At 42.9% G+C, this 14,660-nt stretch overlaps 1 protein-coding gene across 2 annotated transcripts in view; it reads right to left on the bottom strand.

Moving 5' to 3' along the window:
* Positions 1–14,660, bottom strand: part of SEL1L2 (SEL1L2 adaptor subunit of ERAD E3 ligase) — a 116,367-nt gene that overhangs the window by 17,434 nt on the left and 84,273 nt on the right. The window contains exons 11-14 of one of the 2 annotated variants that reach the window (XM_025264559.2): positions 7,309–7,377; positions 5,832–5,909; positions 1,032–1,094; positions 383–470 (exon numbers count right to left, since the gene is read on the bottom strand). In XM_025264559.2, coding sequence (XP_025120344.1) covers positions 383–470; positions 1,032–1,094; positions 5,832–5,909; positions 7,309–7,377 — 298 coding nt within the window. The remainder of the gene's footprint in view (positions 1–382; positions 471–1,031; positions 1,095–5,831; positions 5,910–7,308; positions 7,378–14,660) is intronic. The other variant, XM_025264561.2, reaches the window with a different exon arrangement.

The raw sequence follows: 14,660 nt of genomic DNA, 5'->3' as shown, positions 1-14,660 counted from the left end.
GCCAAGGATCACCAGGTTTCTTATAGTGGCCTACCACTCCTTTCTCTTGCACTCTCTCCCCGTTCCCTTTGGAAGCTTGGCTACTCTTAACTAACACCTATATGGTGATGCCACCCAAATCTTTCTCTCAAGTTTGACCTGTCTTGTGAGTTTAATACTTGCTCAAACTTGGCTTTTTAAGGTGAACTTTCTGGTTGTACCTCATTGCCCCCTCCCCCAGATAGTGTACTTTTCCTTGACTTCTTCAAATTCCTCCTCAAAGTGCTGCCTGATTGTTCTGTCTAAACCATCCACACCAACCCTTGGATTTGTGTTTAAAAAGGAGCAGACTTAATGATGCATTTGTCGTCCTAAGTAAAGCAGCCACATGCATAGAACTTACAGTAGTACATGAAGCCTAGCTGAAACTGTGCATTGGGCCATCCCTTCTCTGCAGCTTTCTGAAAGTACTTAAGCGCTTCTGCATAATTCTGCAAGATAATTACACTTTGTTACTCAAAGGTACATACATAACTCCATGGTAACAATTGCCTTCCACTTTTTTAAAGAGTGTAGCTAGTGCCCTATGTGATTTAAGCTAATTAAAATTGTATCAGAAGTATTACACATTTTATTTCATTATATTAGATTCTACTAAGAAATAATTATCTCATTATCATTGTAAATTATGTCTTTTCCTACACTGACAATAGGTTTTGCTAGATATTGGGGGAAGGTCACTCAAAAAGACGGAAGTTAAACTAAGAAGACAAATTTATCTATCCAAAAAAAAATCCTCTTGGGTTAGATGATTTATAAGGTTACTTAGAATCTATGATTCTAAGATATTAATTAGGGTTGTTATTCTTGTCACAAGCTTACTCTATGTCTCTGGCAAATATTTCACTGGATTATTTTATTTTGTATTATCAGATATGATACCTCGGCAAACCAGGTAATAGAGACTAATTCCTTTAAATTAATCAATGGTCATGAATTTCACCCTAGTCAATTTCTGGAAACATGAAAGATGATAAAACTATTTAACTTACCACAGGAACTCCTTTCCCATAAAAGTAAAGAAGACCGAGCCCATGAAGACCAATTGCATTGCCCTAGAATGGGTTTAAAAATCGAGGTAAAGTCTTAGAAGAATTCATGATAAAGAAAAGTGTTGCAAAATCATTCACAAAATCTGAAACACGCACAATAGGAGGTGAATTAAGGCAGGTTAATGAGGTAGTTGGAACTATTCTGACCCTCTCTACTTTCTCCTTTCACACTTTCATAGCCCCCTTCTGACCGGAAAAGAGAGACATGACAGTCACATTCCTCCAATCTTCTTTTTCTTACCTTTTTTTTTTTTTTTTTTAAATTAGAGAATGATTGCCTTATGACATGAAATCAATTTCTGCCATACAACAGTGTGAATCAGTTATAAGTATACAAATACCCCTCCCTCTTGAACCTCAGTGCCAATCTTTCGTTCGGCATTTCTTTAGGGATTGCTTTGTGTGACTCCACAACAGGCATCGGGGAGAGGTAGGAGGTGAAAGTCAAAAGTTACTGAGGCAAACCAGACAGCACCTGCCGTGTCTAAAGGCAGCCTGACAGGTCCGTGGGCTCTGACCCACTAGGAGGGACCTCTTAATCGCGGCACGTGTGGTGAGTCCTACAGTGGAAACAGATGGACCGTGCTGTGGGCAGCCCAGAAGAGGGATGCTCAACTGCCTGCGGGACCGAGCGACTGAGTCGTTAGAGGTGGTGACATTTGAGCTGGGTCTTAAAGGCTGTGTGGGAATTTTCAGAAGGGAGAAGTCTATCTAAACACTTGTCACGTGCTTTGAGCAAAGGAGGTTGATGTAAGTGGCCAAATAACATTTTAGAGACTCTGTGGATTTCAATCTAGCCATTGTGGATGGTAAAGCACTGTTGGCTTATTTTTTTTATTCAAATTTTACTGTTTATTAAGTTTATAGTATTTCCTCCGGAACTTAAGTTCTGATAGGAAACTCTCCAAATTTCTTTTTACTGCCTAAACATATTCATTTGTAATTATTTTTAATAATTTAATAATTGAAATGTAGTTATTGCAGATACAGATAGAGAACTCCTCGGTGAGACAGAAGTCGCACATAACTAGAGACAGCACAGTTCAGCAACTATTTCAAGGTGCTAAACTTTGAACCTATCTATATTCAAAGGGCAGCTAGTGTAAGAGTCCTTGAGGACAATCTATGTGCATTTCGAACAGCTGGTATGTGTCTACTGTCCTCTTCTCTCTTCTCCCCTGACTACGTTGACCTGTAGTCCCAAGAGTTTGGGTATAGTCTGCTCTGGGGGTAAAGCCTAGTGTGAGGCATGCAGTAAAGTATTGAATCTATCTCCTTTTAGCTACCCTTGTTTATTTATTTTTTATTTCTTAATATCTTTTTATGTAGACCATTTTCAGAGTCTTTACTAAATTTGTTACAATATTGCTTCTTTTGTTTCGTGTTTTGTGTTTTGGGCTTGGGGCTTGTGAGATCTTAGCTCCCGACCAAGGATTGAACTTGCACCCCCTGCATTGCAAGAAGTCTTACCCACTGGACCACCAGGGAAGTCCCTATCTTCATTTAGATGTTGAGAAAAATGAGAGGGAAGGGAAATGAGAGGAAGGAAAAGGGAAGGAGGCAGAAAGAGAAAGGTTAGAATACTGGGGACAAAGTCCTTTCTATCTTTAAGAGAATCCCTGGGGAGCCAGGGGCTTACTGGATGACTCACCAACCGTTTAAGGCCCAGAGTAATGGGCATGAGTCTGAGCAAACTCCAGGAGACGGTGAAGGACAGGGAAGCCTGGTGCGCTGCAGTCCATAGGGTCACGGGTCACAAAGAGTCAGACACGACTTGGCGACTAATCAACAACAGAACCTGTTTGGAACGTTCAGATCAAGAGCAGCCAGCTCAGATGCCCCCAGAGCCATGTAGGTACTGTAAGACATGCGTAAGCCAGGTTACAGGGGAGAAGTGGAGACTGAGGCGAACCAAGAGCAGGTGCACGTCTAAAGGCAGCGGCACCTCCTCTGCTCTGTGGCGGCCCACTGTCCTCACGTGGAAGGGCCACCTCGTGTGCTCAGCTCTTCTCATTTTCCAAGAAAAGCTGGACATCCAGATTTTGATAGGAAATTTCCTAATTTTTAAAACTCCTTCCAAGCCGAAAAAATATATGCGTAGGCAATCCCTCTTCCATGTTAGGGCTCAGTGCTCTTGCAGAGATGAATTGACATGAACTTAGGGAGCAGATGCTCATATAAGGGAAATATTTGAGGAACTCCTATGAGGAACTAAGACCACTGCCCTGCTCTCGGTGGAGAGACATGGCCTTCAGATGGCGGGAGAGAGGGCGCAGGGTAGCAGCAGTGAAGTTCTAGCAGTACACAGAGTGAACGCAGGGCATGTTCAGAAGAGGGAGAGGATGAAGTGTGCCAGGGAGGCAGGGGAGGCTTTGTGGAGGGAGAGAGGACGGAGCTCTGCGCTGGGGATGGGTGTTTAGAATGATTCTGGGAAGGGACAGGGGATGACGAAAGTGTGAAGATGGAGCTGGGCCCGGGGTGTCCACAGTGGTAAGAGACCAGAAGAATATGGTCCAACTTGGGCCCAGCATCACATTGGATAACTGTTCAGGTTTCTGAGTAAGATACAAGAAGTCAGAAAGTCCACAGCTTTGCATCGTGGTACTGATATGACTTGGAAACAACTGTAAAAGCAGCAGTTCAAAAAAAAAAATAAGTAAACAGTAAAAGAAGATTATGGGGCTTCCCTGGTGGCTCAGTGGTGAAGAATCTGCCTGCCAGTGTGGGAGACATGGGTGCTATCCCTGGTGTGGGAAGATCCCATATGCCACAGGGCAACTAAGCCCGTGTGCCGCCTCTACCGAAGCCCGTGTGCCCGAGAGCGCCGGAGCTGGCACTACTGAGCCCGCATGCCACCACTACTGAAGCCCGTGTGCCCGAGAGCGCCGGAGCTGCCACTACTGAGCCCGCATGCCACCTCTACTGAAGCCCGTGTGCCCGAGAGCACCAGAGCTGGCACTACTGAGCCCGCATGCCGCCACTACCGAAGCCCGTGTGCCCGAGAGCCCGTGCTCCACTGTAAGAGGAGCCCCCACAATGAGAAGCTCCTGCACCACAATGACAGAGTAGCCCCTGCTCACTGCAACTAGAGCAAAGCCCGTGCAGCAACGAAGACCCAGCACAGCCAAAAGATGGTAATACTAAATTTTAAAAAAGAGAAGCGTACAAGTGTGCAGGAGTGGGAGACAGAAGCTCTATACTTTGGTAGTGAGCCCAAGGGAGAAATCTAATAAATTGTCCTGGAGATGATAAAGGATTACATGGTCATATTTACCTGATGCCATTCAGAAGAATGACCTTAAATACAGTGTTAGATTTCCTCCATAAAGGAGGGTAGCTCAGGCTTAGGACATGAGTAGCTCAGATCACAACTGGTTACCTAGCCCTGAACAGCTTGGGGGCTGGGTTAATTTACACACTCAGCTCCCTGGCATTGTTCTTTTATGCTGACAGATCAGCACTATTTGCTGTTACGTTACCCCGCCTCTTTTTCGGTCTGCTCTCCTTGTCATCCTAATCTAATGGTATTCTGGATGACTGTCTTGCTGAGCAACAATTCCATATAAATTACAAGGGAGAGCAGCCGACTACCAGCCTTCTCAGTAATTTACACCATAATAGCAGCAGTTCCGAGGTGCTAGTCATTTATAAATAGGCTCCTAAAGCAGCGTGTGGGCTTTTAAAAGGCATGAACAGTTGAAAATATTCTCCATTTGAGCACATCTCTACTGCCAGTGTTGCAGTAAGATGGTGTAAGACAACAAAAGGGTTCCTACGCCGCAGGGATAGAAAGTTTATCAAGGCTGCTCTCCAACGTTAGGGTGGTGGGTGTTGCTATGAGGATGTCTTCTATGCACCAAAGGGGTTTAGGGGAGTCTGCTAAATTTCACCTGGCAGATCCAGCCTCACTGAGCTTAGGAACCAAGGCAGGAACTTCAATGGCAGGAGCGATACTCTGCGATTCCTCTATTTCCTCACAGATCCAATCCATTCTGCCTTGGATGTGCTTTGAAATTCACTCTACCTAACGGGCCCCAGACTTAGAAAGATAATAGCTGACACACAGCACGTACTATGCACCAGGCATGGCCTCAAGTATTTTTAATATGAGGCACATGACTGTTGACTCATTAAATCCTGAAAACAGCAATATGAGGCAACTATTCTTATATTCTCATTTTATAGACAGGGAGATTGGGATGTGGAGAGGTTAAGTAACCTGTCTATGGTCACACAGCTAGTCAGCTGAAGGACTGACCTTCAGACCAGGGATTCTGTCTCGAGAGCCGTGCTCTCAGTCATCTCGTCCTAGCTCTTGGACAGCCTTCTGCCTGAGCCAGAGCATTTGAGTAAGGTCAGAGGAGAGAAAACTGGGCATTTCTTGGTTATCTTTGTATTCAACTTACTGCAGTTACTGACGGAGTTTTCCCTTCCTCTGCCCTCATCTTATTTGTTTCCTGAGCTAGATGGCCTCACATACCACATGGTGGAGGGGACGCTGAGCTTCTGTCTGGCCTCCAGGTAGGATGCCATCTTCCATTTACCAAGAAGGCGAAGTGGGTCTCTGCCTACCCCAACCTCCTATTTTATTGTCGGTGACACTGTTCTTTACCAGGACCCTACACTCCTCCCAGGCCCACTAATCAGGCATGGGGCTTTAGAGTTAATGCTTTAGTCCCAGCCTGCATGTTAATACAGGCAAATGTTTTCATGTGTCTACAGGATGGGCTGGGTACATACCTTACTAGCTGCCATAGAAAAGTATTTGAAAGCAGTAGCATTGTTTTGTGGTGCTGCAGCATTCCCTTCTAAATACATCTACAAAAAAACACACACACATACAAATAAAAAGTAAAAACTAAAGATTTCGAGGGCGATGAAAATGTTTTAGAACGACACCGAGGTGATGATGGCACAACACGTTGAGTGCAGTAAATGCCGCTGAAGCACACACTTTAAAATGGTTAATTTTATGTTTTTTGAATTTCTCCTCATTTTTAATAAAAGGAAAAATTAAGAATACAATCTAGTACACACACTCTAGAGTACCCTCACCTAAGGGTGAGGAAAGAATCCTGTTGGTATTTTTTTTTCATGTTTCCTTGCATCTAAATTTACTGTATGTAGTACTTCTAGAAGCCGGGCACTTGTCCCCATGGTTACTGAAACAGACTGGCTGTGGGAGCCAAGGGCAGTGCACAGGGGAGTGAGTAGTCTTGGAAGGAGAGAAAGTGCCTCTCCAGAGGAACCTTCCACAAAGGCTCCTCCCGTCAGTCAGGGAGGAGCTGGTTCTTTGGTCAGTCTGGAGCTGGTTCTCATTCCAGGAACCGCGGGAGGAGGGACCACACTGGGTGGAGGTCTGTCCCAGGGTTTGATGTACAACTAGATCAGCTCTCCTGTTACACGCCAGGGGTTCGTGGGGAGGGCTCCGAGTTACACTAAGCCAGGAGCCCTGGGCCACCGGTACTTTCAAAGACCGCTTTTGGGGAAGGGATAGCTAGGGAGTTTGGGACTGACGTGTATACACTGCTATACGGATAACCGACAAAGACAGAATGTCTAGCACTTGGAACTCTGCTCAATGTTATGTGGCAGCCTGGATGGGAGGGAGGTTTGGAGGAGAATGGATACATCTGTATATATGGCTGAGTCTCTTTGCTGTCCACCTGAAACTATCACAATATTGTTAATAGCTATGCTGCTGCTGCTGCTGCTAAGTCGCTTCAGTCGTGTCCGACTCTGTGCGACTCCATAGACGGCAGCCCACCAGGCTCCCCCGTCCCTGGGATTCTCCAGGCAAGAACACTGGAGTGGGTTGCCATTTCCTTCTCCAATGCATGAAAGTGAAAAGGGAAAATGAAGTCGCTCAGTCGTGTCCGACTCTTAGCGACCCCATGGACTGCAGCCTACCAGGCTCCTCCAGCCATGGGATTTTCCAGGCAAGAGTACTGGAGTTGGGTGCCATTGCCTTCTCCTGTTAATAGCTATACTCCAATATAAAATTAAAAGTTAAAAAAAGGACTGCTTTTGGTACCCCCGATAAAGACAGGACTTCAAACTGTCACATCAAGAATACCACTGTCAGTTTGTAGCTGAAGGCCCTGCTTAGCTGCTTTCATGAAAAAGGTGGGCAGACACATTACCCTACACTGGTTCAGGTAGCTGGTACTACTAGGTTTTAAGAAATGAAAACTGTTGATCAAAAGGAAGCTTGTACCTTTCCTATAAATGCCATAGCGTTTGCGCTCCCAGCTTTTGCTGCCTTTAAGAAGTAGTATAATGCTTTCTGGAGAGAAAAGGAACAGTATTATTGACAGTCACAAACATTATCCTGTAAAATAGCTTTTGCATTAAATTGTATTTCATTTGACATGCATTAAAAAATATCTGTGAAATGCCTACTTTGTTCAAGGCACTCACTACTCCAAGTGCTATTTCAATCATGAACCTGAAGAGTGGGAGATAAATATATATATATATATTTCACACATACAGTTTTAGAATGTGAGGGCTTGTTTTTCACATTTGGAAAGGCATCATGGGCATGTTGCTTTGTGGAGGAGAGATAAATCCCAGCTGTAGAACTAAATACTCCATTATTTTTTTAAAACCACACTTGTATGTTGACAGTACATACTTACTGTGTAAGACAGTTTGTGTAAGTGGCAGAATTGGATATACAGCATCCTAATGTTTATGGTGCAGAAGGAATGAGACCAGACACACCTGGTTGCCTTCTTGGTCCAGGTCTCTCTGCAGAGGTGAACCTCAGACCAATTCTTTCCAAGAAAGTCAAAGGGGGCTGGCAAACTCTTCTGACTCTCTCTGGGTCATAACATTCAACAAAATGCTCAGCCTAAATGCGTGGGAGGTCACCTGTCTCTTGCTGCCTCATTCCTCAGGCCTCCTCCTGACTTTCCCTAAGTTCTCTTCAGAGACTTCATGGAGAATTAAAGAAATAAGTCCCAGGAATGAGAAATGAAGATATGCTCCAAAGTGTCTTAGTAGGACACAACTTTCCAAAGCCTTGACTGATTGTAAGGATCTGAAATTGATGGGCAAGGATCTGCCCCTTCCCAAAGAGAAAAGAACGCTTGAGGAAGAAAGGTAGGTAGTTCTTTTATATGTAAGTTTTCTCTAGAAATATTGGCAACTTATTTGAGAACTATACACATTATGTCGACAAGTCGGTCTGCCATGGACATACTACTACTACTACTAAGTCGCTTCAGTCGTGTCCGACTCTGTGCGACCCCATGGACTGCAGCCTACCAGGCTTCTCTATCCATGGAATTCTCCAGGCAAGAACACTGGAGTGGGTTGCCATTTCCTTCTCCAATGCATGAAAGTGAAAAGTGAAAGTGAAGTCGCTCAGTCGTGTCCGACTCTTAGCAACCCCTGGACTGCAGCCCACCAGGCTCCTCCATCCATGGGATTTTCTGGGCAACAGTACTGGAGTGGGGTGCATTGCCTTCTCCGGCCGTGGACATAAAGTAAATACAAAAGCCACCATCCTGGACCTCATCACGTCATGGATCCACTCATCCACCCATCCTTCTCTTCTTCACTTATCTTTTCAAGATCTTGACTGATACCTGCCATACATATGGTAATATGTTAGGTATCACAGGTGATTGATAGATGAACAAAAACCACTGTGCCTACTTTGCTTCTTAGCAGTACTGCTGTGAAAAAGTAGATGTAAATAGCAATGACAGGAAGTAAAAGGTAGAATAAAAGGAACACTAAAAAGAATTAGAGGGGTTTAGAATAACAGAAATTGTACCCAGTTCTTTTAAGTATTTTACAAGCTTTTTCTTCCTTAATCTTCAAAACTGCGCTGTAAGGAAGGTATTACTAATATCTGAGCTATTTAGTGACAGTTGGAGTCAAGAAGCTGATACTGGTTTCCTGCCAGCAGCCTAAATCCAATTCCCATGCACTCGGCACTCTGCCTTCATGGTTTAAAGAACGAGGGCTCAAATGATAAAGGTCACACAAAAGATGGAGAGGATTCACCACACACAGGGCATGAGAGGCTGAGGGAACAACGTGAGCAAAGAACGGAGACGGGTGTGTCCAAAGTGTGTCCAAGAAATAGTAGTTCCTTCAGTATGGCTGAAGTAGAGCATTCAAAAGCTAAGATGTGCTAAAATGTGATGGGGCAATATTATTAACTGGCTAAGCACTGTTATTTTATTTGGTTTAGAAATAGAAACCAGTGGAGATTCATGAGCATGAGGGAGTGTTGAAACAAATGCTGCTGAAAATGTCTGGAATAATGTAGGTGTCAGTTGGATAGGAGAAAATTATAGCAATGTATGATTTACTATACCAATTACATATTGGTAAATAAATCATATATATGATAAAATGTATGATTTAATAATCACATTTATCAAAGAACATCAATATAAAAAATATTTCTTATGAATATCCCAAGACCCAAGTATATCCATCGAGAACCATGATGTGTGCAAGTCACAGTATCTCCAGCCTTGTTCCCTCATTCATGGTCTCCTCCTCTGTGCTCTTGGGCACTCTGTCTTTCCCCGTCATAGCATGCATCCATTGATTTAATTGTCTGCTTAATTTTCTGTTTCCCCCAATGTTGAATCCTCTGTACTTAGCACAGTATCTACTGTATATTAGGCAGTCACAAAATGCTTCTGGGATGAATGAATGAGTGAGTGAATGAAAGAATAAATTTGTTAATCTCTAAAACAAAGGGACTGAATTTCAATCTTTATGGTCCCTTCCAGCTCTAAAATTATGATTTTATAAACTCATTTTCAAAGTGCAGTTTTAGAGTTTGGGCTCAAATATTTGGCATTAGAGAGTTACGCTCTGGGAAACTAGATTTGAACTGTTAAAAGAGAATAGCCTATCCCCCAGAAGCAAATAAGAATCCTGGAGTTTTTCCCCATCCTTCAATATAATGAGCCCATAAAGACCAAAAATGGAGGATCTAATTTCTCCTTCCACTTTCCTTGGTCACTTGGCATCTCAGTTCTCTTTAATTTCTCTTTACATTAACCTGCCTTTAATGTTGGGCTTCCCAGGTAGCTCAGTGGTAAAGAATCTGCTTGCCAATGCAGGAGATGCATGTTTGATCCCTGGGTGGAGGAGATCTCCTGGAGAAGGAAATGGCAACCCACTTTAGTGTTCTTGCCTGGAAAATGTCATGGACAGAGGAGCCTGGCAGGCTACAGTCCATAGGGCTGCAAAGAGTCAGACATGACTGAGTGCACATGACTTTAAAGCTACTGTTTCAACTGCATAAGCATTTATTAAACACTCTGTGAAAGGATCATGCAAGCTACTTCAATGGCCGTGCATGGGCCAACCTGCATTCTTGCTCTCAGAGTCAAGTATTCATCCCTCCATTCATCTATCCATCTGTTGTGTTCTGCATATTTCTTTCCCCCTAAAGCCATATGTTGAAAACATACTACCCAACATGATGGTATTAGGAAGTGAAGTTTCTGAGAGATGATTGGCAGAGTCCTCATGAATGGGATTAGTGCCCTTGAAAAAGGCCCCAGAGAGCTAGCTTGACCCTTCTGCCAGGTAGGGATACAAGGAAAAGCCTACAGATTGTAAGACAGCCCTCGCCCAAACATGGTGGCACCCTGATCTCAGACTTCCAGCCTCCAAAACTGTGAGAAAATAAAGTTCCATTGTGTATAAGCTACCAAGTACACAGTAGTTTTGTTATAATGGTTCAAACAAAAACCCGACCCATCCATCCGTCTTTCCTTCAAATATTTACTGAGCACCTACCATCATATTTTACTGATTATAAGATGTATACCCCCCATCTCTCATTTTAATCAGGACATTTTTTTACTATCAATGGCACCATATAATTTATATTGGCAATGTTTTCTCTTGCTCAGTAAAACATAATGTATCCTATAACTGATGGTGTCTTAGGATGAAATATAGTGTGTCTTAGGCATTATGCTAAGTGAGGTTTTATTATTTGAATGCACATCTCTCTCTTTTTTTTAAACTGAACATGATAATTTTTCATTGGTTCTAAGAAAATCCCTAGTTTAATCAGTTTGCAACGTTTCCTCTAGAATGAAATGCCAAGAAAATGTATTGTTCTAAAAACATTTGGGAATACTTCTTTTATCTCAGGCTCTGTAAATCACTCTTAAAAGGGATAGCATTAGCTCTTTTATTTTTCATGGATGGCAGAGTGGACAAAGCAGTTGCCTTACATATTTAATATTATTCCTCTGCTGGGTGTAACTTAATTATGCCTTATCCACCTTAATAACATGCACCAAAACACCCAGCTTTTCCTAATCCAATTCATCCTAGGCCCGTATATATTTAGAAATGCAAATAACATTAAAATGTATGTATACAAATTTAAGACAATGTAATCAAGACTTGCATATACAATACTTTCCAATAATTAAGAATCTTGTGGGGAGGAGAAGGTGAAAATGTTGCCTATAATGACAAATCATAAGAGAAATTAATTCAATCAAACAATGAGGAGGGTGAAAACGTCAAGCTAGTCATTTCTAGGTATTTTGATTTTTAATTTGCTGGACAGTGCTGGGACAGGACTGGGAAAGGTCAGTTTTCATTCCAATGCCAGATAAAAGCAGTGCCAAAGAATGTTCAAACTACTGCACAATTGCATTCATCTCACACGCTAGCAAAGTAATGCTCAAAATTCTTCAAGCTAGGCTTCAACAGTACATAAACCGAGATCTTCCAGATGTTCAACCTGGATTTAGAAAAGGCAGAGGAACCAGAGATCAATTGCCAACATCTGCTGGGTCATAGAAAAAGTAAAAGAACTCCAGAAAAACATCTACTTCTGCTTCATTGACTATGCTAAAGCCTTAGACTGTGTAGATCACAACAAACTGTGGAATATTGTTAAAGAGATGGGAATACCAGAACATCTCACTTGCCTCCTGAGAAACTTGTATGTGGGTCAAGAAGAAACAGTTAGAACCAGACACGGAACAACAAACTGGTTCCAAATTGGAAAAAGGAGTAAGTCTCAAGGCTGTATATTGTCACCTTGCTTATTTAATTTATATGCAGAGTACATCATATGAAATGCTGGGCTGGATGAAGCATAAGCTGGAATCAAGATTGCTGAGAGAAATATCAATAACCTCAGATAAGCAGATGACTACCCTTATGGCAGAAAGCAAAGAGGAACTAAAGAGCCTCTTGATGAAGTTGAAAGAGGAGAGTGAAAAAGCTGGCTTAAAACCCAATGTTCAAAAAATTAAGATCATGGCATCTGGTCCTATCACTTCATGGCAAACAGATGGGGAAACAATGGAAACAGTGACAGACTTTATTTCTGGGGGCTCCAAAATCACTGCAGATGGTGACTGCAGCCATGAAATTAAAAGATGTTTGCTCCTTGGAAAGAAAGCTATGACCAACCTAGCTGCTAATTCACTTCAGTCGTTTCCGACTCTGTGCGACTCCATAGATGGCAGCCCACCAGGAGAGCACATTAAAAAGCAGAGACATTACTTTTCCAACAAAGGTCCATTTAGTCAAAGCTATGGTTTTTCCAGTGGTCATGTATGGATGTGAGAGTTGGACCATAAAGAAGGGTGAGTGCCATAGGATTGATGCTTTTGAACTATGGTGTTGGAGAAGGTTCTTGAGAGTCCTTTGGACTGCAAGGAGATCCAACCAGTCAATCCTAAAGGAGATCAGTCCTGGGTGTTCATTGGAGGGACTGATGTTGAAGCTGAAACTTCAATACTTTGGCCACCTCATGCGAAGAGCCGACTCATTGGAAAAGACCCTGATGCTGGGAAAGATTGAAGGCAGGGGGAGAAGGGGACGACAGAGGAAGAGATGTTTGGATGGCATCACCAACTTGATAGACATGAGTTTGAGCAAGCTCCAGGAGATGGTGAAGGACAGGGAAGCCTGGTGTGCTGCAGTCCCTGGGGTTGCAGAGTCGGGCATGACGGAGTGACTGAACAACAACAACCAGGCATCACTTATATTTATAAAGAACCTCACAATAATTTTCTGTGGTGGACTAAAACATTAGCATACTCGCTCAAGTGGTGATTCTTAGGCTGAGAAATAACATCTAATTCTTAGGATCCTGTCATTCATTTATTCAGTAGACAGTAAGTACCTAATGCGTACCAGGTACTAATCTAAGTACAGGACACACATTAGTGAATAAGATGGATAAGAATTTACATTGCCCTGCAGGAAGACAGTTAACAATCCAAGATCAGTAAAGTACAAGGAATGAGAGGGGCTAGAGAAAAATAAACACAGCATGATAAGATAAGTGATTAAAAAAAAAAAAAAAGGTAGAATTGATCAAGAAAATCCTCTCTGAGGAAGTAGGATTTTAAGGATAAGAAGCTAGCCATGGGGAGATCTTCCCACTCCTCTCTGCATATTTCACACTATTCCAAATTGATTTTGGTTCAGGGCTTCCCTGGTGGCTCAGAGGTTAAAGCATCTGCCCCCAGTGCGGGAGACCTGGGTTTGATCCCTGGGTTGGGAAGATTCCCTGGAGAAGGAAATGGCAACCCACTCCAGTATTCTTTCCTGGTGAATCCCATGGATGGAAGAGCCTGGTGGGCTACAGTCCACGGGGTTGCCAAAGAGTCGGACATGACTGAGCGACTTCACTTCACTGCAAGCTGTGGCAAGTTGCAAAAATAGCCATAATACTTTGCAGGTCTACCTATTAAGAGAAGTTCTTTTTCCTATTCTTTCAATGCTGGCTGGCCTTGTGACTTACTTTGGCCAAAAGAATATGGCAAAATTGATCCTGTCAGTTCTGACCCTAGGCCTCAGGAGACTTTCACTACTGCATTTGTAAAACATTTGACTGCCATGTAAAAAGCGTGGGCCTGCTGGCTGGAGGATGAGAGCATGTGGAGAGACCAAGTCATCCTAGCTGCCATGGACCAGGCCATCATAAATCAGCCAGCCCTGGTCAAAACTCTGGCAAACTGTAGATGTGTGAACAAGCCCAGCCAAGATCAGAAGAATTACTCAGGGGAACCCAGCCATAACTACTGACCTGCCAAAATCGTGAATTAAATAAACGGTGGTTGTGTTAGGGTACCTACGTTTGGGGGTGGTTTATGATGGCAGCCTAAGCTAACTGATAAGCCAATGAGTCTTGAGGTCTGATGCCTTGATGGGAATCCTTCATCAAAGTTCAGGTTTCTTTAGGCTAAGCAGGAAGGACTAGCTTGTGCTTGCCCTACTGCTGGGATGGTTCTGGAATTAAACCAGTCTTTTTGAGATATCTGGATGGGAAGAATGGGGCCTAACCTACCAACAGAAAATTAGAAGGAACCTGAGTGATTACATCATTCCTTTTTCTTGCTTTATGAATAAGAAAACTAGATATCAATGACCAGTGTTTTTATAAACTTGTTTTTTGTTTTTGCTCAGGTCAAGAGTAAGTAAGTTTTAACTTGAGTTTAAGTAAGTTTTTATGAAAGGAGCATAGGCTTTGAATACAGAAATACTGAGTTGCACTTTTATTTCTTAACACTCTTACTACCTAGCTATGAGATTTGAAAC

The sequence above is a fragment of the Bubalus bubalis genome, chromosome 14 (assembly GCF_019923935.1).
Source record: "Bubalus bubalis isolate 160015118507 breed Murrah chromosome 14, NDDB_SH_1, whole genome shotgun sequence".
Classification (NCBI taxonomy): domain Eukaryota; kingdom Metazoa; phylum Chordata; class Mammalia; order Artiodactyla; family Bovidae; genus Bubalus; species Bubalus bubalis.
Note: the sequence above shows the minus strand (reverse complement) of the source record. Positions and strands in the feature narration are given on the sequence as shown.